The sequence below is a fragment of the Coturnix japonica genome, chromosome 3 (assembly GCF_054131305.1).
Source record: "Coturnix japonica strain WE chromosome 3, WE-NBRP24, whole genome shotgun sequence".
Classification (NCBI taxonomy): Eukaryota; Metazoa; Chordata; class Aves; order Galliformes; family Phasianidae; genus Coturnix; species Coturnix japonica.
Genome location: NC_140665.1, coordinates 77991456 through 78016450, shown reverse-complemented (window position 1 = coordinate 78016450; position 24995 = coordinate 77991456). Strand labels below are relative to the sequence as shown.

General features: G+C 41.8%; 1 protein-coding gene across 9 annotated transcripts; it reads right to left on the bottom strand.

Annotated features, from left to right (window-relative positions):
• Nucleotides 1–230: 230 nt before the first annotated feature.
• ASRGL1 (asparaginase and isoaspartyl peptidase 1) lies at nucleotides 231–22431 on the bottom strand. 9 transcript variants are annotated; one of them, XM_015859130.3, is made up of 7 exons: nucleotides 22130–22431; nucleotides 21141–21373; nucleotides 18081–18223; nucleotides 13287–13441; nucleotides 6392–6510; nucleotides 4206–4316; nucleotides 231–1682 (listed from the first exon to the last, which is right to left on the bottom strand). In XM_015859130.3, the coding sequence occupies exons 2-7, from the start codon at nucleotides 21325–21327 to the stop codon at nucleotides 1447–1449; spliced, it is 951 nt and encodes a 316-aa protein (XP_015714616.2). In that variant the 5' UTR covers nucleotides 21328–21373; nucleotides 22130–22431; the 3' UTR covers nucleotides 231–1446. The 9 variants fall into 9 exon arrangements, with proteins under 9 accessions (XP_015714616.2, XP_015714615.2, XP_015714614.2 ...); XM_015859129.3 differs by having other exon boundaries at nucleotides 22274–22431; XM_015859128.3 differs by having other exon boundaries at nucleotides 22296–22431.
• Nucleotides 22432–24995: the final 2564 nt, after the last annotated feature.

Below are 24995 nucleotides of genomic sequence, written 5' to 3'. Positions count from 1 at the left end.
ATCTTCTACATTACCTCCTGAGGAACGAGTACTCCTTGGTTGTTTTGCACAATCTGTCTATGCTTGAGCCATCAATGTCCACATTCAGTCATCTGCAACATCTAATAAAACACAGATTAAAGTAGAAGGCGGGTCATACAGTCTTGGCAAGCTTGCTGTTCTGTATAAGCCAACTTAATAACACAGCTTATTGCAGTTAGGATACAGGTAGAAGTAGTTTTAAAATCTAATTTAAGGATTTTTGCCATGTTTATTTGGGTTGTCTTATAAGGAGAACATTCCACTGTATGATGGCATGCAATACATACATACTTGGACCCAAAGGAAACCCATAACATAGCATATGCTAAAATCCATTGAACTACAACACAGTATAATAAAAATAATACATTTAAATCTATTTAAGTCAGGAAACAGCATACAATATACATTATTGCCTGTGATGAGAAATTAGTCTTAACTTTTTACTACCGTTTGATGATTTTTCACTGACAGTAAGAACGCTGCTATCAAGGTATGACTGCTCAGGATACATTGGAGAGCTATGGCATTTTCAAAATTCAGTTTTTAGTTAGTAAAACGTTATCTCTTTAATCATCCTGAAAGCAGCATCTGAGAACAGGCATGACAGGTGTCACGGGTTACCTACATCTACCTGTGCCCATGATAGGGGGCAGCCACCTCGTAGGGCCCCGGCCCGAAAAGGAAGGGAAAAGGGGAATGGGAAAAGAGAACAGCGGCAGCAATCTAAGGAGGAAAACTTATTTTACTAAATATGATATCAGAATACGAGATAACACAATATGATACAATATGATTGAGGCTAATAAATCGAACAAAGCAGAGAGAGTCCCCGAAAACTGAGAGGCCTACTGTGAATTCTAGGCGACATGGCTGCAATGCTTCCCACTCTCTGAGAGTCTGAGAGAGAGAACTCCAGCCTGGGAGCGAGATTATGTATGTCCTCCTCCTGTGACTTAGCTCTGGCCACGAAGTCCTCTGGGATACATAGTTTTCTTCTGAGAGCTGAGGATTCGGGACGTTGTTATTCCACGGAACTGGAGTATGAACTTTTTAATGATCCATATTGCACATGATGTTATGATGTGGAATATTGACAGCAACATTACGAAACCATGACAACAAGTAGCCTTTCTATTCCTGAAATTTGGGCTGCCTTAAATGCAGGATTAAAGAATGCAAACAGAAACCTATGGCCCTCAAACTGTACAATCTTCTGGAAGATCTGATTGTCCAAAGGCACCAGTAAGCACTATACACATACCCGTGATCATGATGCCCAGGTTTCATTTCGGGTCTAAGTGTAGCGATGTCTGTGAATCAATCACTAAGTAGAAATCTCTCACGATAGACTAAATCAGTTGTTACTGTCCTCCAACAAAAAACTGAGGTCTTCATTCTACTATAGTCAATGGCTCTTTGTTCTCAGCATCCTTCACTTTGAGACGCAAGTGCTTCATCAACAGATTTTGTATGCCTCTCCCCAGCGTAAATCCCATAATGTAGTTCGTCATCCTTTACAGTAGCCCAGGACATCTGCTTGGTAGAAAACCTTGCTGCCCACTCTCCTGAACTGCTAACAACAATAACACCTCCCAAGCCTCCAACTCGAGTCTTCATGTATTCTAATGCGGTGTCAGCAGCCATCTCTGGTGACATTCCTGAAAAGAAGAACAAGATAACTTCATAATATCTGCCTTGAAATGAATTTTAAAATTCCCTTCAAGATTCACACCCTCCCCATGCCTTCTGCATTAGAGCCAGCCTAATCTAATTCTTCTTTCAACTAAACTGGCAAGAAACTTCCAGTTTCTTCCAGTTTGCTTTATAGGAAGGCACTGGTCAGTTGCAAATAGCTGCTGCAGCACAGTTCTGCTGCAAAGACTGGATTTGAACAGCTTCAGATTATACTCAGGTTTCAACATTTGATACAGACTAACTCAGCAACTCTATGTTCAAGACACAACATTTTTCAATGCTGCCATTTGAGGAGAAAATGGCAATCTGCAGGTTTTCTATCATAGGTATGCCATTAGCTATATTTATACTTTGGGAAAAGATATTAAAACAACTAAAAATGTCAGTTGTCATCTGTGTTCAAAGTCCATGGCCATAACAGAGCCCAAAGCATATTATTTCACATCTCCAAAATGTATTGAAAACAGAAATAAGCATCATCCTTCTTGAAGCTTCTTGAAGTATCAAGTAAGATGAAGACAGGGATGCCAGAAAGCACCAGCAAAGCAACTATATCTGTTCCTTACATTTAATTCATCGTAACAGATTTATCTGAATTCTTCAGTTCCTGTGCACTATCCTCACCCGCCTCTAATAGCTGCAGAGTATTTCTTCATTGCGAGTCTGAACACACAGACTATCAGTAATGTTATGCAGCTTATGATGCAGAAAAAAAAAATGACCTTCACGTCTTCTTTGCAAATTTCAAGTTAAAACCAAACAAAACCAGCAGAATCAGAATTATTCACAGCACTGGTGACTGACAGGACAGAGCACCACTCCATGTCATTATGGGTGACACTGTGACTATTCAGGTCAGAGGCACTGACTTCAAAGGGTCAGCATTTCACTGTTTGATTTTTCATCAAGACAACAGCTGCTGCCATAAAGCAGAGATTCCAATAGTTGTTAAGATGGACAAAGCAATTCCCTTTCAAAGTAGCAAATTTTGCAGAGAAGGTATGTGCTGTGTGAATTACTGAATAGCTAAACAGAATTACAGCCAAGAGCTCTATTGCTGTTCCTAAACATGCAACTTCAAATGACCATTCAAGACTCAAAAAGTTGTAAGAACGTGGGGGATTGTTTTCGGCATCTTCGTGGGAATGTGGGGGGAAAAAAAGGAAAGTTACTGTTGATGTATTTACCTGGCATCTGAGTTATATTTCTGGGCAGGATGAATGAAGGTTGAACAGCGTGAATAAGTGCAAATTGCTATTGTTAAGCATGCACACATGTGGACTGATTGTTTTATTAGTACTTTTGTTTTAATCTGAGCCCCATTTGCCTGGTGTATCATGAGCCAGACATCTATCACTGCAGAGGTCTTAGAGTGGAGTGAACTTCCATTTAGAGAAGAAACTGGTTTGCAGAGTTTAGACAGAATTGAGCTTGAAAGTTATTCACAAACTGAATGAATTATATGAACATAATATAAAGAGTAAGGGCAGACCATGACAGAGCTTTGGAAAATAATCTGTCATATTTTACACTGAGACTGTAACATGACCAAAGAGATTTGCAAAAAAGTGCATCCATTGTATGCAAACAGCATAACAAAAAGCATCGCAAAAATATTCTCAGCTGTTAAATGTCTTTCTACTTACTGCTTCTCTAACAGAAATGTAACTGGAAAATTTTCCAACTATTTCCAGTTCATCTGATCTCAAAATGATTTACACTGTACAGTCCCAGAGCTATGGCTAAAAATAATGGTGATGTCCATATTAATGGTTCTTCAATCGCATGCAATACAAGTATGCTGTCTGGCAATGTTTACTGGCTGTAACATAATGAAGGGTTTAAATGAGAGGCTAAATCGTGAAGGTAAAGCTTTAGAGGGTCATCCCACAGTCAGATGATATTACAGTCACATCAGACATACTGTGTCAGCTGTTTGCCACATACCCACCCAGTCAGTCCAGTAGATTTTCCAAAACAAAATGAAATTGTAAATCACAGTCAAAATGTCTTAAAGTATTTCTGTTGCTATAATCAGAGTTGTTAAAACAAACATCATCACAGCTTATCAGACAGGTGATATTTCTTGTTTGAGCTCTGATTCTTTTACCTCCACCTCTTTCCTATTGTTTCCTTAAAAGTTTTTTTTATTTTTATCTTTATTATTTTAAAATTGAATAGAATTTATAAAAGAAAACCTCAGTTAAACAGTACAAAGAGGACAATCATATACTTCAATATACATTCATCTAAAAATGGCTTTTCATCAAGAAGCCCAAATATTTCTGTCCACTCAGATCAATGCTAACTTTATCAACTCTTCAGTACTTTGCTTTGTTTCTTCTAAAGAGGCGATCACTCCATATACACCACAGTAGCAACTTTACTGACGGCTGCTCTGAGGTAACAGTACATACGCTGCCATGAGTCATTAGGCAACATTTCCCATCCTCCCTATTTCAGCTTACAAAAAATCTGGAAGATACCTTGCTCCATGTGATAGAGGATCAGTCGGGCTAAGACGACTTTCATAATGCTCTCTCCATGTCCAGTGGTTGAAGTGGCACCACAACAGTTATCAGCATAACCTCCACTTCCTTTTCAGAGGAAAAAAAAAAAGCAGTATTTTGTGTAATACAATTTACAAGCTCTGCATTGTTTACAACCTTTCCTAAGGGTCCAGAAGTTGTGTGCACTTCTTTTCTTCACTAGGAGAGTGGTTAGGCCCTGGAACAGGCTGCCCAGGGAGGTTGTGGATGCCCCGTCCTTGGAGGTGTTCAAGACCAGGTTGGACGGGGCCCTGGGCAACCTGATCTAGTAAAGGTGTATGTTTGGTGGCCCTGCTAGGCAGGGGGGTTGGAACTACATGATCCTTGAGGTCCCTTCCAACCCGGGTCATTCTGTGATTCTGTGTGATTCTGTGAGAGCAAAGTGTCAGTAACTCGCATCTTTCCCATTTCTGCCTCAGTTTCAACACTGACTATATGACAGACATCAACTGCCAAGTTACAAGAATTAGAAGACCAGTGAGCTGGTTGTTGCACAAAAGCCAGGAAAGGGGGAAAATATTTTCTGAAACACTGTGGTACAGTGGATGATTGAGGATCATCAGGATCCAACAGGATGCAAAATGCCTTGTCACACAACATTACAGAGAGAGATGGAATGATGAAAGACCTTGTGAGGACATGATGAAGTGACCAAAATTTGTGGTGAATTTAACTGCAAGAGCAAAATTAGAGCAGAGATTTGAAAAGCCGGGGCTGCAGTGAATCATCATGAAGCACCCTAAAGAATGTCTCAAGCCCTCACCACAAGCAGACTATTTTTTTGTTTGAACTCCCACTCCTTTTTTTTTCCCCCCTCATCCTCGTTTGACTGGGACATTCCACACCCTGTTCTACACCAAGCTGCAGCTTGCTCAACACCCATGTTTCTAGCATATCTTCTATGAAAAACATTTCCCAATTGCTGGGGGGTGCATACCACAGAGTTACGTGGATAAGCAAGGTTCTTGTGGTGACCTGGGGACCAAAAGTGGTGCAGGAGAGCCATGAAAGTTTCTTCCATTTCCTACTTTCCTGATCAGATCAGCCTCTTTCAACAGACTACGATTTATATGTGGAAAAATGCTGCCAAAATCGACCTGTCAACTTCCCTTTCAATAAACTCATATCTTTAATAGGACAACAACCAGTTCTGCAGACCTCCAGTAAGAACAGAAGTTGAAAGCAGGACGTTGAACAGTGCCAGTTTTCACTTCTTTCCCACAAACATATCCCATACTACGAATGCCATGAACGTGACCCACCAAAGAAAAGGGTATTTGCAGTCAGAAGGCAGCAGCAAGCAACGAGGCTGAAAATCATACTCACACCAGAGGGTGTCAGAACATCAGTACATGAGGGTGTGAGAAAAGAAGTTAGCTCTGTAAATAACCATGTACTGCCAACAGTGGTGCTACTTGAGTTTGGAACATGCTTTGCTGAAAATAATTATTTTCCAAACCCCAATTCAATAGTATAATCCTGAAGTAATCAAATGGCAAGTTTGTCCCACAAGAAAAAGAAGACTAGGGAATGGTTTTCAAGTGTCTCTTTATACTCCGATAAGAGATATCTTAAAATATTTCCTTTATTCTACACCACATCTATCAGGCTCTGAGGCAGCCTCATCTGAGCTCTCTAACAACAGGAATTTACTCCAGGTTGCCAGTCGTTTGGTAATTCTGGCTCACTGATCTAACAAACAGTCATTACAATTACACCTACCTTAAGTACAAAGAAAACAGCATCTTAGTACAGAACTGACTATACTTTTTGTTTAGCTATTAGCATAGATGTACGTATTGATAGTTTTATTAGAATGATTAGAAAAGATACAGAAAAATAAATTAGTATTTAAAAAAGGACAGAAATTCAAATTCCCATTTTCCAAACAGAAGAGTGCTGGGTGGCGATGACAGCACCACATCTGTACTTTTCATCCATATCTGCTACCTCAGGTTTGTGTTGAGGAGCTTCAGTTTTCATACATTTGAATGCCAGACCTGGGTTTCAGATGTATCACTTTTTCTTTCATTCCAATAATAGAAAGGTGAATGTGTTACAAACACTAAAATTTTTAGTGAGATACCTCCAAAAAACAAGAGGCAGGTCCCCACAGCCCATACCTATGCATGCTGTGTCACCAACACGGCCAACCAGTTTATTAGAGAGTCCTCCAGTGGATGTTGCACAAGCTACATTTCCTTCACTGTCTACAGCAACAGCACCAACTGTTCCCAGGTCTCTGCCAAGAAAAACAGTTCACAAAATTAGGTAGAATTAAAACATACCTGCCAAAGCACACTGTATTTATCTCCTAGGTTGCTTTCAAAAAAATTGAAAAAGATTACTGCAAAAAATTACTGCTCATCAGAAAGCCATTTTTAATCATGCCTCTCATTACAAAAATAACAACCAATAAACAACAATTCTCACAACTTTTGTCTTCTGTGCAATTAAGCAGGTCTTGACTTTTCCTTTTTTAAACAGTCTGATCTCTCCTCATGGCTTATTTACTATCAGCAGACCTGGAGCAGTTTTTTTGGCTATGGCGCACCTAACTTACAACTTTCCTCTAGTGGCAGCTCAAAGACATAAGAATCATTTCCCACTTCTTAATGAGCAGTTAACATGAGCTATTTATGACAATGCACATAAACAAGTAAATACATAAAAGGAGAGCATTGTTAGAATGCACTGAATCATTTCCTTCCTGTTCCTCCTCCTTCCTTTTCCTTATTCCCCTAAATGCTTGAATGCCACAAAAATAAATAAATAAATAAATAAATAAATAAAGGTTATTTATGTGGCTTTCAATTAGTATTGTTCATAATGCGTCACTAATACATATTTGCCTCTCTGTATTTTGCAGCTAAGCAATCTTGAGGTTTTATCGCTTGGTCTGGAGAATGTTGAAACTGCAAACCAGCTTAAAAATCTTCATTCACTGAAGAAAAGACAAGTCTCAACTACTGCCCAATTTCTTCAGCAGTCGTATTTAATAGGCTGCTTAAAATATACATGAAAGTTCATACTGGTAGGAAAAAAAGGCTACTTAACTTATCATAAGAGTTGCTGTATTGAGAAGTAAAAGTGTACTGAGAAGCAACAGTTTGAGGGTCCATATATTCCGATCTTGGCAGTTCCCATAAGTACATAAAACAGTATTCGGTTAGGAAAGCTATATCCAGAAAATCTCAGTCCTTCAACAAAGGAAAATAATTTGTACCAACCCTTCAGAGAACTGCAAAACTACTTTTGGATGTTGTCTGAGCACTGGTGAGGGTCTCTGTGTAACCCAAAAAGTCAAAGCTAAGGTCATTTTGGTCACAGCAGCTCCATGCACTGCTACAGGCTTGAGGCAGAATGACCAGAAGGCTGTGCCAAGGAAAAGGATCTGGGGATGCTGGCTGATGTTTGGCCGAGCATGAGCCAGCAGTTTGCCCATGTAGCCAAGAAGGCCAAAGACATCCTTGGTTTCTATCATAAACAGTGCAATCAGCAGGAGCAGGGAGGTGACTGTCCCTCTGTATTAAGCTCTGGTCAGACCACAGCTCAACTACTGTATTCAGTTTTAAGCCCCTCACTACAAGAAAGACACTGAGGCCCTGGAGCGTGTCCAAAGGAGGACACAAAGGCAACGAAGCTTTGAAGGGGCCTGGACCACAAGTCTAATGGGGAGCAGCTGGGGGAGCTGGAATTGTTCTGTGTGGACAAGAGGAGGCTCAGGGGCAATCTTATAGTTCTCTACAACTATCTGAAAGGAGGTTGCGGTGAGGTGGAGACCAGCCTGTTCTGCTGGGTAACTACTGACAGAACAAGAGTGGGTGGCCTCGGATTATGCCAGGTGAGGTTCAGGTCAAGTGTTAGGAGAGATTTCTTCTCTGAAAAGAATGGTTGGACACTGGAACAGGCTGCCCAGGCAAGTAGTGAAATTAATGTTTCTTGAGTTCTTCAAGAAATGCATAGCTGTGGTACGTAGGGACATAGTTTAGTGGGTAATATTGGTGGCAGGTAGACAGTTAAACTAGATGATCTCACAAGTCTTTCTCAACTTAATATTATGATCCTGTGATATCCAATCAATTTCTCACAGAACCAACTTCCATTTCCTTCCTGTTTATGTAAAATATCTTACTGTCAGCCCCTACACTTCATTCACAGCAATTCAAAGTTGACTGATGACTCAGAGGACTTACAGACTGCTCTGACATTTATGTGGAGACGAACCTAATCTCAAACTGGTATGCTGGTGCAGATGGGCTTCCCACCCATCCATCTGTCACAAATGATTTGCTCAAGAGCATATTAGTAAATTCAGCGCTCCCCTGCATAGACATACAGTGCCTTTCAACTAACTAAAGTTAGATCCTCCTGAGAAATTAAGGAACACATGTCTAGATCGACACTTCCCAAGGTATGTATTTAGAATCACAGAATTGTCCGAGCTGGAATAGACCCTTAAAGGTCATCCGGTCCAATTCCCCTACAAAGAACAGGGACACCTACAGCTACATCAGACTGCTCAGAACCCTGTCCAGCCTGACTTTGAATGTCAGGGACGCGGCACCCACCACCTCTCTGAGCAACCTGTTCCCATAAAAACTTTTTCCTTATATCTAATCTAATACTCCCCTCTTTTAGTTTGAAACCATTTCCCCATGTCCTATCACAACAGATCCTGCTAAAGAGCCTGCCCCCTTCTTAGTGACAGCCCCCCCACTTTGACACTGAAAAGCCGCTCTCAGGTCTCCTTGGAGCCATTTCTTCTCCAGACTGAACAGTGCCATCTCTCAGTCTGTCCCCATAGAGGTGTGCCATCCCTTGGATCTGCTTTGTGGCCCTCCTCTGGATGTACGTGAGCAGACCCATGTCTGTCCTGTGCTGAGGACTCATGTCTGGATGCAGTAATCCAAATGAGGCCTCACCAGCACAGAACAGAGAGGCAGGATCACTTTCCTCAACCTGCTGCCGAAGTTTCTTCTGGTGCAGCTCAGCACACAGCTGGTTTTCTGGGCTGCCATGATAATAATCCAAGTACAAAGATCACACACGCAGCAGGCACGGTACCACTACTTTGGTAGAAGAGCACAAATAGCAATAAATAACAAAGTGAGTGTGTCCAAAATGTCCTAGCTGTTGTGGAACAAACACAAACCAAGACTCTTAACTATTGCCCTTTTAAGCTTCTGATTACTTCAGTGCCATATTTTCTTTGTTCACCTTCAGAAAGCAGATATGTGACACCCCTTGCATAGTCCACTGACTCAGAAACACTAACAAGGCAGGCAAAACTGTCTAATAAGAAATATTATAGTCACAGGTCTAATATTAGCGTCAGTAGGAAGAAACTCCACAAGTACCTGTGGTACACTACAGCATGGCTGTCCAGTGTTTTGTCTTGCCTAGGCTGCGTTGAGCAAACAGGAATTGCCTTAGGCCAAATATAAAGCATACAATAAATTTAATGAATTTAAATGACAAAGCTTATTTTTGTAAGGTATTTTTTTAAAAAAACATAAAAAACAGAGCAACAAAAACAAAACTAGTGGGATGTCTGACCTTGTTTTTGGAAAACTGATCCATCAGTCTGGTTTGATGGCAGTGGTTGCCTTTCTTACTGAATTACAAAGGTGTTTGTCAGACTTCTGATGAAATCTCACCCTTCCCATGCTTCAGCCTTGACTACAACTGTTTACAAATATACGTACTGCCAAAAAGCAATGACATGATTAAGGCATGGCTGTGAAACAAGGGGTATTTTTCTCTGCTAAGTGAGATCTTTCCGGTAAGGAGATGTGACCAAATTTTTCTTCGAGCCAATGGTCTGATTATAACTCTATACATTCCATATGAAAATTTGCAAGTGATATATTTACTCCAACGTAGCCATCTTCCTTCAGGAAAGTAAATGGACCATTTAGCATTGGTCGTGACTCAGTTCTTTGAACTTCAGGAAATTCATAGCTTTGATGACAATTTACATGACACTATCTATTTTTAAATCTTCACACAGAATCACACCAAATGACCCGGGTTGGAAGGGACCTCAAGGATCATGAAGTTCCAACCCCCTTCCTGGCAGGGCCACCAAACTTCCACAATTACTAGATCAGGTTGCCCAGGGCCCCATCCAACCTGGCCGTGAACACCTCCAAGGAAGAGGCACATTATTTTCTTGCTGCCTAACACAGTGAAATTACATGAAACCTGATTTATCATTGGTAATAGCATCATTTCCTATAAAATTTTCTCAGACCCTCCTTATTACCAACCATCATCAGAGCACCACCAGTAGCTTTACCACATACGTTGATAAAGGTTAAATAAAATCCCTTTAATGATTTTTTTTTCTTTTTTACTGCTTCACACAAATCAAGAGATTTTGGTGCCACTGAACAACACAACTAAGAAGCCAATTTGTCAGTGACATCGTATTAGTTATCAATACCTCTAATGAAAATGGCAAGTAGAGCCATATCTATAGCATCAGTACTTCCACCTATTCACCTATTGGCAAAGTATAAAATTTGAGATTAGTAGCTTTACGGTCTGAATCTCTTCTTTTTTATATACATTCCTGTTCATTCATTTCACTTGGCTGTATAGTCCAGTGACACAAAATATTTTGTTGAGACACTGAAACAGGTTTCCCAGAGAGGTTGTGGATGCTCCCTCCCTGGAAGCATTCAAGGCCAGGCTGGATGGGATGGGACTTCGAGCAAGCTGGTGTAGAGGGAGGTGTCCCTGCCTATAGCAGGGGGTTGGAACTAAGTGATCTTAAAGGTCCCTTCCAACCCAAACCGTTCTCAGATTCTTCAGTACGTAATGAGTTTGGTAGCATGTTTCTGCATACAGTGTCTTCTCAAATTGCAGTATTTGAGAATTGAGACAATTTCCTAGCAAATCAAGCATAGCGCCATATTATATGCCAGCACTGCACAGTGCCCTCCCTGTGTCCCAGGGCCTGGTCAGACCACAGTGTGAACAGTGCTGGAATTGTCAGGGAGTCTTCAGGAACTCTAGAAAGCATATAAGTCAGAATCTCTGCACTGAGAGACTGAAGATAAAACACCACACTTTATTGCTAGCAAAAGGGGTAAAAGATATCAGACTGCACATGCAACAGAATCATAATTTCTCAATGTAAACGAATGCAGGCTTCCAATCAGCAAAAGAGAAAGCTCTCTCTTCTTCCAAGCTCTTTGCTTGGAATGCTCTAAAGGCTTCTAAAGCAGCTAATACTCTCTGAGAACCTCTCTGAGGACTAAAGATTAAGTACAAGCCAACCTTTATGTTCCCAGTATAAGCTGGTGTAAGGTTGCCTCCGACCAGTACTACTTCACCTCTGCCCATTTGCTTCAGGCAAGTTTCTGCATAATCACTAAGGACATAATGAGGAAAAAGAACATTCCACATACAACACAAGAACAAACAGGTTGGCACAAAGAGACCTCTTTTCAGCATTGTGAGCTTGTGCCTATGTTTATGGACAATGCTTGTCAGGAAAAGCACAGCGTGGCTAAGACAAGAAAAAGTCTCAAACTTGTCATAAATACACAAACCTTCAAGCATTAGGTACTCCAGAATGTGAAAAAGCTGAAATAGTTAACAGTGTTAGGCATCTTTAATAAGGAGAAAAAAAAAGCCCTAAGTGGTTATAGAGAATGATCAGAGACTGAGATGCCATGCTTCCAGCTCCCTTCTTCAGGAGGCCAAGGGACGGTGGCAGCTACACCATTCTCAGAATTCCTGGCAATGTCTGTAACAGCACACGGTCCTTGCATACCACACAGATTAAAAAGAAACCTGAAACTTCTAGGGGAGACGACGAACCATGACTGATATCTCATGGTCAAGGAATAGCTTCATTTTGTTTACAAGACTGCATTTACACTTGTCTCAAGACTTTGTTTTTCCTTCTAGCAATTTAATGTGAATTACATACAGCTTATATACATTACTGCCTAATCACATTAATTTTAATTAACATGCCCACAGGAGCAGCTTCTTCCTTTTTTATGATCTACAAATTCTACAGCTTCACTGAGCACTACTATTTCACACAGCAGACTAGCAGCAGTATGTAATACAGTATTTTCCTATGCAGCAACTGTTGCCATACAAACACCAATTCAAAACAATGTAGTAGTTATGCCTACCCCATGTGCATAAAAAGCATTTGACACCTCTCAATTTTTATTCCTTTCTCATCCACCTTGTCTTCCTCTCCATTCTGTTATGTGAAGCTTGCTTATTTTTCAGGTGACTTTCATTTTGCCGGTATGCAATATAGTCTGATAGCATCTCTTCTCACACCCACCACTACGTTGAACTTCACAGTACCATAGTCTCATGCGGGTTGGAAGGGACCTTAGAGATCATTGAGTCCAACCCCTGCGATTTGAGCCTCGTGTGTAGCAGAGCGGCACTTCTACCACTTGTGCCACAGGGGGGATTTGAACCTGGGTTCCAGTGTTGCAACGTGGCATTCCTACCACTGCGCCACCAGGGCACACAACTTCTTGGTCAATTTCTCCCCTGGCGCAGCTTAAAACCATTCCCTCTAGTTCTATCACTGATTACACGAGAGAAGAGGCCAACCCCCAGCTCACTACAACCTCCCTTCAGGAAGTTATAGAGAGCAATGAGGTCTCCCCTGAGCCTCCTCTTCTCCAGGCTGAACAATCCCAGCTCCCTCAGCCGCTCCTTGTAAGGCCTGTGCTCCAGACCCCTCACCAGCTTTGTAGCCCTCCTCTGAACATGTTCCAGGGCCTCAATGTCTTTCTTGCAGTGAGGGTTTTACATTTTAGGACGTATTGTGAAGATTATGGCAAACTACAGATCACTCAGAACTGAAATATTATCAAGGCTGACAACAAGCCTTCAAGCTTCAGGATTTGGTTTCTTTTAGTTTTTCAGGGGGTCTTTTTGGAAGGAGTGGTGGGGGGAGGAGAGTGAACTGATAGCACCAAGTAAACTACCTGTATTTAAAACAAAAATGTTATTAAAAAAACCTACTTCTGGAACTCGACAGGATTAGAATCTGCCTCAAGATTCTTCTTCCATCTCTCCCGAGATCTCTCAGTTATGAGCTTCTCCCCTGGAATCTCAGGAACGCCCATAGCCTGAGCAAAGAGTTGTGCACCACGGTCAGTCAGCAGCATGTGCTTTGTCTGCAGAAGACAGGCAAAATAAATAAATTAATAAATAAATCCCTGACACTTCTTATTTTTCCTTATACAAACTGCTCAGTATAGTCCCTATTTTTGGAAGCACAGACAAAACGACATTTGGAATTTTCTTTGTATTTTTAAACTTCCTGGTTTTTTATGCCTATATCCAGAAATGTTTTTATGTGATACACTCAAGTGTTTCTTAACAACAGCTAAACCATTTTGTTTTTAATACTTTTTTTTTTTCCCTAAAAGCTGCCATTCTCACAGACCCACAGTTTCATATTTAGGAACTGAGTATCATTCTAATAGATTTGACAAAAATTGTTTGCTCTCTTCAAACAACACTTGCAGAATCTCTATATTTAGTCCTTGATTTAACCAAGCACTTGAAGCACATCTTAAGTCAACAACTTCGGTCAAATCCACACTTCCAAGTCTGCATGGCCTGCTTCATTCCTATTTTTGAGAAACTTGCCAGTTAAGTTTGTTTCATTCCTCATTATGTTTTAGCAGGATCTCCAGCATCTGATTTGATTTTTTCAAGCCTGTGTCCAAAAAAATGCATCAACTTGGTGTTCATTGCTCAGCAGAGCCTAAGAAGGTTTCTCAGAAGCAAAGGCCTGACAATACCAGAGTCACAACAGAACATTGCTAAGCTCAGGCAAGCTCATATATTCATGCAGCAACACAACACATGGGGACCAGACTATGGTCCACAAGCAAATCCAGGCGATGCTGCAGGCAGCAGGCCTGTAGGGCACCCAGTGGCTTCACTTCTCAGCCTGCAATGAGGATTCCCAAATCTGGTACTTAATTCTGTGACACGCTTCACTGAAACACTCCATAGTCAAAACAGTCTCAAAGCTTCGGGCTTTGAGATGCTGCAGACTGTCAACTTTTGCTGATTTCTAAAGCAATGATATGCAATCATTACCACAAGGAATCCAAAGCACTGGATAGCATGAAGGATGCAAGCATAAACTCTTCCCAAACCACAAATCCCCCCTGGGGCGCAAGTGGTAGAAGTGCCGCTCTGCTACACAAGAGGCTCGAATCCCAGGGGTTGGACTCGATGATCTCTAAGGTTCCTTCCAACCTGCATGAGACTGTGAGACTCTGAATACTGAACTCTGCTTCAGCCTGCAGCATCTTCACACTAATCCTTTCAAATGTTTACACAAGCAGGAAATGTGACATCACATTAAAAATGTTCCTGAATGGTCATTCACCAGGTGGTGGCCCAAACATCAAGTATCTTTCATATTTAAGAAATTACTTCTTCAGCTGATGATGGCACCACTCAAGAAAACAAGAGGAACAGTTACAAGGAAGAGGTTTACTCCATATCTGAAAGAGTGGAGAACAGCCTTACCCAAGTGCTGTTACCTAGAATGGAAGACCCTGCCTATTTATAACAAAGCTGAAGTTTTCTCAACTTAGAAGGGAACTTCTCTGTGCAACACTGCCCCCCCTCTGCCACTGGATCTAAACCACCACTGCACATGATTCAAAAATTCCAATTACGCTTATAAAAAATTCCATTCAGCTTTTCTTTTGACTTTACCTGGATAAGAAGTTAGCCTCCTCCATCTCTTGCTTTCTTAAAGAATGCAACCCATTGCTCTTCTAGTATTTTTTGTTTGTTTTAGAAAATAAGGTTTTATTACATAAAAAACAAAGCAATATCTTAAAAAATTCCTTGAAGGAATACTCCATGTGCAGACTTAGATAACAAACCCACAGTGGCCACAAGTTGTATCAGATGAGGTTTAGACTGGACTTAAGAAGGAACCTTTTCTCTCAGAGAGTGGTCAGGCACTGGAATAGCCTGCCCAGGGAGGTGGTGGAGTCGCTATCACTGGCAGTGTTCAAGAAGCATCTGGATAGGGAGCTAGGAGACATGGTTTAGTGGTTTTCTGTAGGTATGGTAAAGGGAGGACAGTTGGACTAGATGATCTTGTAGGTCCTTTCCAACCTTGTGATTCTATAATTCTACCACCCTCATCAGTTGCACACAAGGAAGAAATATTTGTACACCGAGGAATAAGTTCTTATGAGAGCTTTTTGCAGTCCTTGCTGAAAATAAAGTGTCCTAGGGAGAATGTGATATATTTTGTCCACCAAAAGAACTAGTAGAACACTGCCAAGCAACTAAAAAGAACAGATGTTCCTGTCTCATTCTCCTTCTACAATTTCATGAACATACTTGTTAACTTTCTTAAATGCCTCAATGGGGGTTGGACTCAATGATCTCTGGAGGTCCCTTCCAACACCTGTGATTTTTCTGGGACACACTTAAAACAGAGTAATCCAAAACAAAATAAAACAGAAAAAACAATTTCCAGAGTTCTTAACAGCAAACAACAAGTGTCAGCAAATTTCTGTTTAGTTCATCTTAAGGGAAGCAGGAAGAAAATCCCCAACTTTCAGTTGCTGGCCTGAAATTCAGGTCAGCTCTTTAACAAGCCCAGCAGTGCAAAGAGCACAGCAGAAGTTCCCACCTTTGCTTTGAGAAGTCTATGTCATAGGTTAAATTTCCCTCTAATTTTAAGAGCTGGATGATATCAGGGAAAAAAAAAAAAAATGTATACACAAACAGTTTATTGGTACCAGTGAATCAGTGCTGTAATGTTCACATGACATCCATCTAATGAAGTGCTGGAGCTGAGGGGGATTACACGCCCCATTAAGAAAAACAAGTCATTTCAATGCATCATTCCACTTTCGTTCACAGCAAACAGGAATAATTTAATGGGAAGTTAACTGCTTTCTCAAGTATCTGTTTGATTAATTAGTTAATGTACTAAGCCTTCCATCTCTAGAGACTGACATGCTCAGTATTACAGTAAGACATGAACAGAAATCATTCCGATGCTTTCCTTTCTTCTGTACCATGAATTTGAGCAAATTTGAGCCCACTAAGAGCATAACATACAAGACAAATGTGCACAACAGCAGCCTAAGGAGCTACTCTGACCACCAGATGGAGCCCATATTGTTCCACAATAGGAATAACAGAATTATAAGTGTTGGAAGGGACCTCCAGAGATCATCGAGTCCAACCCCCCTGCCAAAGCAGGCTCCCTACACCACGTCACACAGGTAGGCATCCAGGCTGGTCTTGAATATCTCCAGAGAAGGAGACTCCACCACCTCCCTGGGCAGCCTGTTCCAGTGCTCCGTCACCCGCACTGTAATGAAGTTCTTGCGCACATTCATGCAGAACTTCCCATGCTCCAGTTTCTGGCCATTTCCCCTTGTCCTGTCCCCACACACTGCTGAGAAGAGTCTGGCCTCGCCACTCTGCCCCGCACACCTCATATTTATAAACCTGGATCAGGTCCTCTCTCAGTCTTCTTTTCTCAAGGCTAAGCAGACCCAGTTCACTTAGCCTTTCTTCATAGGGAAGATGCTCCAGGCCCTTCACCATCTTTGTGGCCCTCCGCTGGACTCTTTTCAAGAGATGTCTGTCTTTTTTGTACTGGAGAACCCAGAACTGGACACAATATTCCAGATGATGTAGTGAAAACTCAAGGTGATGGAATGGAAACGAACAAAAAATATAACAAAACTAACAAGCATGTGGTTAGCTGTTTGGGTTTTTTTTTTTTGGGGGGGGGAACTTCACGTTTTAAAACTCGTTGAGGCAGTGATAGAAATAAGCATCCTGAAATCCTTAGGACCACAGGAAACACCAGTCTTATCGCCCAGAGCTCACTTAGTTCAGTGTATTTTTAACTGTTTACAGTAAAAGAAAACAGATAAAATACATTCTGAAAAGAATCCCGAAATAGCCTGGATTAGTGCCCCAAAATTCCTTCCTAAGATGAACAGAAGGGTAACATAGGCTGGTTTGTATTCCAGTTTGTAATATCTGCCAGAAAAACAGCAGCTCACCTCAGGATATATCAAGCAATTTATGTTAACATCTACATTTGAATGTTGTCATCTACACAGAATTTATTGCAGCTGGGCAAACAGAAATACACTGTACTACAAAATGGAAGTACTTCTCATTTTGTGGCATTAGCGCCAAACCATTCTATGTGGCCTTATACAGTCAAATGTTTTATTTGCTACTAAATTTAGCTTCAGCATTTTTGAAGACCCGAAGCACCAATCAATGACAGCAGACCTTACCGCAGACAAGAGACAGAGGGCTGATTTTTTGTTTTGTTTTTTGTTGGAGGTGGCTGGGATGCATTAGAAAGTTTTGTTGTCCAAAAAAATACTGTATTAACTTCATCCTAAATGAGGTTTTGTCATAAAGAAGGAGACATCCATCATCAGTGGTTTTTAACTGCCATTATAAGAACTGGTCCACAGAAAACACACACAACTGTTCACCCTCAAGTTATTAGAAGACATTCTACCCCTAGCCTTTCGACTATATAACAGAGCTCATTTCCTCAAAATGCTATCTTTTAATAATAAATAGCACTCAATAAAAACCCCAACCAACCCAAAGATGTTAAAATAAACGCTCCTCGTGGTCACAATCATAGATTTTAAGCACTTCCTTCTATCTCTCATTCTTTCATAGTTCAAGGGAGTACTCACAAAGAGGTGTTTCAACACACCAGATGAAGTACTAAGGAAAAACAACGTTTCATATTCAAGTTCAGATTCAATGTACCTTTTCCATGACAAGTCGAGCGAGTTTTATTGGGTTTGCTATACGTTTAACTGCAGATACTGCTCCAGAGGCCAGACTTTTTCCATCCATGATAATGGCATCCATTTCTACTTCACCTTCTTCATTAAGAACAGAACCACAGCCTGAAGACCAAACAATAACAACATTAAAATTAAAAAGAGTAGGAGCAAGGGAAAAGTAATTAAGTCATTAAGTTACAGGAGGCAACAAGTCTCTGTATCTCCATCCAGTATTTCAAAACTCCATCTGACAGACATACATGCCCACACTCTACCCTAAGACTTTTTGCCCTCCACCAACCATATAAGCTATTTCTGAGCTCAGTGCCACATCACTCAGAATGGGATATTTCAATGCCATGCTGATCTGTGGAGAGCTTACGCATTCCTCCTTTCAGACATCTGTGCTAAAATCATTCTTCCAGAATTTCCCTTATTCCGATGTGAGGAATAGGTCCTCTTTTATTCCTTAGGTAAGCCTTATCACGTCCTTCTAATTTCCTTTGCAGGCTCTTCTCTCACCCATGTCCACAAAATTCCCTCTAGAACATGGTATATCTTTCTCAAACAGCAGTAATCAGAAAAATGACAGCCCCACTGGATGCTCTACCAGCCTCTTATATCACTCCATTAGAAACCTCCTATGTCTGTTGGAGATCTCTAAGGATTTCCTAAATGTTCCTCTGCAGAAAACTGTAGGACACAACTTGACTATTAAGCTCATTCCTCTCCATATTTATTGTTACCATTTAGCAATATCTGTGTTTTCTAGGAAAATATTACAGCAAAACGTTTATTTTACTGAGATAAATACCACGAGTTTTAAAAAGCCACTCCAATCAAGGCCCTCTTCACATAGCTGTCAGCTCACTCTGAGAGCAGCTGTATCTAATGAGCACTAACACAGCTGTATGTATATATAAGTGATTAAGGACTTAGATCAGCATAGTCAGACATCAGCAAGGGCTCAAGGCTCAAGCCTAGTTCAAGCAAATTTTGCTAAAATTTTTTCATTTTATCTACTATAAACAACATATAAATATTATTAGAACAAGTTGAAGTAAACATTAGACAAAACACTAGTTTAATACATATTTCAATAAGGATATGCTGTCAGACCATGAGAAAGTCTGCCACAAACACATACTGCATGTTGTATATGAAGAAAATGTAAAGTTAAACTGCCTAGCAGTCATTGGCCATGGCAGAGTCTAAGATCCCATCCTCAAATGGTGCAATCACTTTGAACTTTGAGCAGTGCGTGCTCCTTTAAGTGGTGTTACGCTGTGAGAGAGGCTGCAATCCTCACCCTGGGGAAAAACCAGTAATTTTGAACTACAGCCAAGTTTCCTTTCTGCAACTCTGTAAACAAAAAACACGTATAAAGCACAAGACTGTGGAAACATCTCCATATGAAGAGCTACATGGGTGCTGTGAGATAAGAGAAACATGTTCTGTCACATATCAGTTCACTTCTTGTCATCTACTTCCCAAGCTCAGAATAGAAGTATTTGTGATAAGATTGTAAATAGAGGGTTAAAACAAGTTTGCATTAATACTGCCATTGTGATCCTACTTACTAAAATAAGTGCCCAAATGACACAGACTGCTGCTTAACATTTAAATAAATAAGCCTAAACAGGCTGCTCTAAAGCAAGCTTTAGCCAGAGAATCCCACTCAACTAGAATACATTTCCCATTTACATAATTTTGATTTACAGAACCATCAAACTAGCATATAAGAAACCAAGAAAGAATGGAACTGTTTACATGGAATGATTAAGACATGTAAACAATCTCCTGGCTTAAATTTATACTGAAGTTGCTTCCACATTGACATCAGATAACTAATGTTGGCTAGAAAACGATACTTCTCCAAAATTAGGATTTTTTTCCTGCAATAAAGGAAGCTGATGGCTTTCAAACAGCAAATGTAACCTGTTTGGTCTGCGAAATGTTTAGAGATAGAACCCAGAATTACAGAAAAAACAGAAGGTCAAACAGTTACAGATTTACTGACCTGAGCAAAGAACAGTCCTAAAAGTAGACCAATGTAGATAGCAAGTGAAGAAATAGTTAATGAGCTAACCAGTTAACTAATAAGTTAACCAGCTTCATATTAATTATATGACTGCTTCATGGTACACAACTCTTGTTTAATCCCCTAAAAATTAGGAAGTTCAACCCAAGTCAGCAATGGATCACTTAAAACTTTCATATGGGAAAAAGTCTTTTCGCTGTTCTCAATTGCAAGGTGAGAAAGAGAAAGTGAATCTCTGCACATTAAGCATCCACACAAGAAGCAGGTATGTTATCTGAGACACTGAACTTTGACAGGTGCTCCTTTCCATCACATGACATACCTTGCTGGAAATGGTGAAATATTTTCACTGAAACGCATCCAAACAGCAAACTTATAGGAGAAAAATATTGGGTTATTAACTGCTATTAAGATAAATTGACATAATTGCTAGGAAATTCAGTTATAAACCTTCGCTGTATTAATTCATGACTCATATCATTAGTGCATGATTTGTATAATTTTATTTACGAAGGCACTAATTGCAAGCATTAAGTAAAAGAAAAACAAATAGAATATCCCCAAATCTTCCTTTAGCAAGAGGTAAAGAATTAAGGCTTAAACATTGCCACAAGCTGTATACAAGTGACTTAAGTATGAGCACTAAGTGAACGTACACTTCATTAAGGAGTCTATGTCTTAAAAACTAAAGATGCAGAATGGGGACAGGGAAGATTTATGTAACAGTAAGACTGGAGAACAAGAATGAAACAGTAAGTACAGAATGCTGAGAAATAACAAAGACTAAACTTGTCTGCCTAAGTGTGCTCATAAGAAACTGTGGTGCATACCATGCTTTTTTATTACACCAATAAACAAATGACTTGTACTTTGTGACACCAACAGTTACTTCACTATGCATAATTCAAGACAAATGCAAGGCAGTGCTTTCACAATGATCAGAACTAAGCACTGCACATACACAATAATTATACACACATTTAATTCTTTAAAAATTACCTGCATTAAAATGAGGGTCATCTTCCATCGACCGAACCGCCTCCTCAACTGCATCTAAGGCGCTGCCTCCTCGTTTCAGGACACTGTAACCCCGCAGCGCAGCTCTGACAACACCAGCACGGCATCCCTCTTCTCGTTCTTTGAAGATCCGGCCAGCTCCACCGTGCACCACAATGACAGGCCTCATCCTGCCAAATTCCTCCAGCTGTGCCAACAGGTCATTCTTCAGTAGCCTGTTTTGGAAAGAACAGTGTTTAGTATTTGTTCCCTTCCACATGGAGACAGCCCTGCAGATAAATGTGCAGATAAGCTGTTTGACTCCCATGAGTTCACCTTTCAAGAAGCTGAACACTCCCTCTAAGGAGCTCCAACAGCAAGTTCCCCCTGCACCAGGCACTGAGGAGCCTGAACAGCCCGAGGGCAGCTGACAGCAGGGCGTGGGGTGTGCTGACCTCAGCAGAGCTATGCCACCATCTCACTACAGAGCCTGTCTGCAGGTGGTATTACCTTACAGCTTACAGAGAAACAAGCATTCGAATCCCAGTCCTACAAACTGCTCGTTAGATGAGTAACCTCACTCTTTAAGGACACTCACACGAGCACATTTAAAGCCTGAGTCAGCAGCTTAACCGCATTACCTGGATTTCAAATCTCCAACCTCTTAAAGTAGTTGTACTTTGTTCATAAAAACAGAATCACAGAATGACCCGGGTTGGAAGGGGCCTCAAGGATCATGTAGTTCCAACCCCCCTGCCTGGCAGGGCCACCAAACATACACCTAAAACAAGGCATCAAAACCTGGCAGTTAACCACTTTTATTGCCTCCTGTGAGCAAACCAGCACTGCTACACATCTCTGGATGTGGAGGAACCTCATTTCCCACTGACACCAAGCCAGCACAGGAGGAAGCTCATGGAGGTCAGCAGGTGCCGCACCAATGCAGCAGGCCCAGCCCGTGCTGCCCAGGGCAGAAACGTCTCGATTTTGACCTGGCTGCTGGAGGCCGCCTGAACTTTTATTCTGACGGACAGCTGAGCTTTTCCTTCCCCTACGGTCAGGTTCCCGCTGCCCTGGAAGGAAGAACCCGGCACAGCCCTCTGCATCCGGCCTCCGCGTTCCGAGCTGCCGCCGACCTGCCGGCTGTCAGAGCCTCACCCGGCCCGCGGACGGAGGAGCCGGATCCCGCTGCGGCCTCCCGACCCCACAGCTGCCGAGTGCGGAACAGCCAAACAACACGATCGGCGATTCCCTTACCAGACATGGCGCTCTGGGGGATGCCCACAACTAAAATGGCCACGGCCCCGCCCGGCCCTGCCTCTGAGGGGCGGCACCGCGGCCCTTAGAGGAGGGTGTGCTAATAAAGCGTGTCAGCTGTCGCGCTGGGAAAGCCGACCCGGTCAGCTGGCAGCGCTGTGTGTTACGGATGGTAGAAATAAGCGGTCCCTGCCTCAGCCCATGTGTGGAGTGCGGGGAGAAATGCCTGCCCCAAGGCATACGGAGGTGGCAGCCCCATAGCACGGTTCCTGCTCCGTGTCACGGCGCCCGGAGTGGGAGCGGGGCCGCTTGGTTCTGCGATGCGGCGATAAGCGCCCTCATTTCTTCTCGGTGATGTACCCTTTCCTATCAGATGTTGCACTACCTTTAATTTCCTCGTCACTCGGCATCGCTCTTCCCCAAATACAAATACCCGGCGATACAATACGTGCTGTCTGCCCTTCCTTCGGAACTGGGAGCGCTCATCTCATCTTGCCCCGTCCTTGGAGGTGTTCAAGACCAGGTTGGACGGGGCCCTGGGCAACCTGATCTAGTAAAGGTGTATGTTTGGTGGCCCTGCCAGGCAGGAGGGTTGGAACTACATGATCCTTGAGGTCCCTTCCAACCCGGGTCATTCTGTGATTCTGTGATCTCCAGTGCTCCGACTGCCTAAATGCAGTGAGGTGTCTCCTCCTATATTCAAGACCCATTTGGACACCTACCTATGCGACCTACTGTAGGGTACCTGCTTCTGCAATTCTGCAATTCTGTGATCTTTGGACAATGGTTTAAAATTAATTGAGGTGGTGCAATTAGAAGGAGCTACATGGATGTTTTATCATGGGCGCTGACAGGATCAACCAAGAGGAATTTATGTGTGAATTATTTGAGGGTACACCTTTATTCACCTTGCTTCCAGTGGTAGCGTCAAAATGGGAAACTGGATGCTAACTAACTGAAATACTTGAAAAGTATTATTTCACTTGTGTGCATGAATAACTGGACATTCAATTAATATAATTGGAGTAGGACAAGGGGAAATGGTTTTATGTTGAAAGAGGGAAGATTTATATTGGATGTTAGGGGGAAGTTCTTTACTAGGAGAGTGGTGAGGTCCTGGAACAGGCTGCCCAGGTAGGTTGTGGATGCCCCATCCCTGGAGGTGTTCAAGGCCAGGAAGGCCTGTATAACGAAGGACAATCCTGCCTGCTTCTAGAGAAGGAATTCCCTTCAAATATCATTGAAAATTTGATTTTAAGAACCAACAAAAAAGTAAAACACTTTGTAAAAGTAGCTCCTTTAACTTGTTCACCTAATGAATCTATTTTATTTTTAGAGTAAATGCTTGTGTGGAAGTTTCTCTGTTATCTACAAACTATTTGAAAATCTTTAAAACGTGGTGTAGAACAGAAAGCAGTGTTCTATATTTTAATAGAGTTCCAGGAGTATGCATCATTGATCAACACCGAGGATGCTCGAGGAAGCACGATAAACTTGCAGAAACACAGCACTAATTCAAGAGGGCTGCAAACTAGAATCTCTAAATGCAGGCTGAACTCGTGGGTATCACTGCGGCATTTGGGTGTTCAGGTGATTCTGGAAAAAAAACAGATTATGAAGATCGCCCAGAAATGAGACTAAGTTAGAGATAGTTTTGTTTTCCTTCTTAGAGGAGATTTTAACTCAGAATGTTTTTTCCTTTCCCTTCATCTAGTCCAACAGTCAACTTACCACCTCCACAGCCCTAAACCATGTTACTCAGATGCTACATGTCATCTCTTCTTGAAAACCTTTAGGGATGGTGATTCTACCACTTCCTTGTGGGCAGTCTGTTCTAATACCTTACTACCCTTTCTGAGAAGAAATTTTTCCTAATATCTAACCTGAACCTCCCCTGGCTCAGCTTGAGACCATCCCTCTCATCCTATTGCTGTAACCTGGGAGAAGAGGCCAACCCCCACCCCACCTCAACCTCATTTCAGGCAGAGAGCAATAATGTCTCCCCTAAAGTCTCCCCTGAGCCTTCTCCAAACTGAACAATCCCAATTCCCTCAGCCAATCCCCTAAGACTTGTGCTCCAGACTCTTCACAGCTTTGTTGCTGTTCTTCAGACACTCTCTCCAGGGCTTTGATGTCTTCCTTGTAGTGTGGGGCCCAAAACAGAACACAGTACTTAAGCTGTGGTTTCACCAGAGCTGCGTACAGGGGGATGATCACCTCCCTGCTCCTGCTGGCAATACCATTTCTGATACAAGCCAGGATGCCATTTGCCTTCTTGGCCACCTGAGCACACTGCTGGCTCATGGTCAGCTGGCTGTCAACTAGCGTACCCAGACCATTTTTCTCCATGCAGCTCTGCTCCAAGCCTGGGTTATTGTGACCAAAGAGTAGGATTCAGCACTTGGTCTTATTGAACCTCATACAACTGGCTTCAGCCCAGCAATCCAGGCTTTCCAGAACCCTTTGTGGGGCCTTCCTACCCTCATGAAGATGAACACTCCCTCCCAACTTTTTGTAGCCTGAAAACTTACTGAGATTGCACTTAATCCTCTCATCCATATCAACAAAGAAATTAAACAGGACCAGCCCTAAAATTTCTGC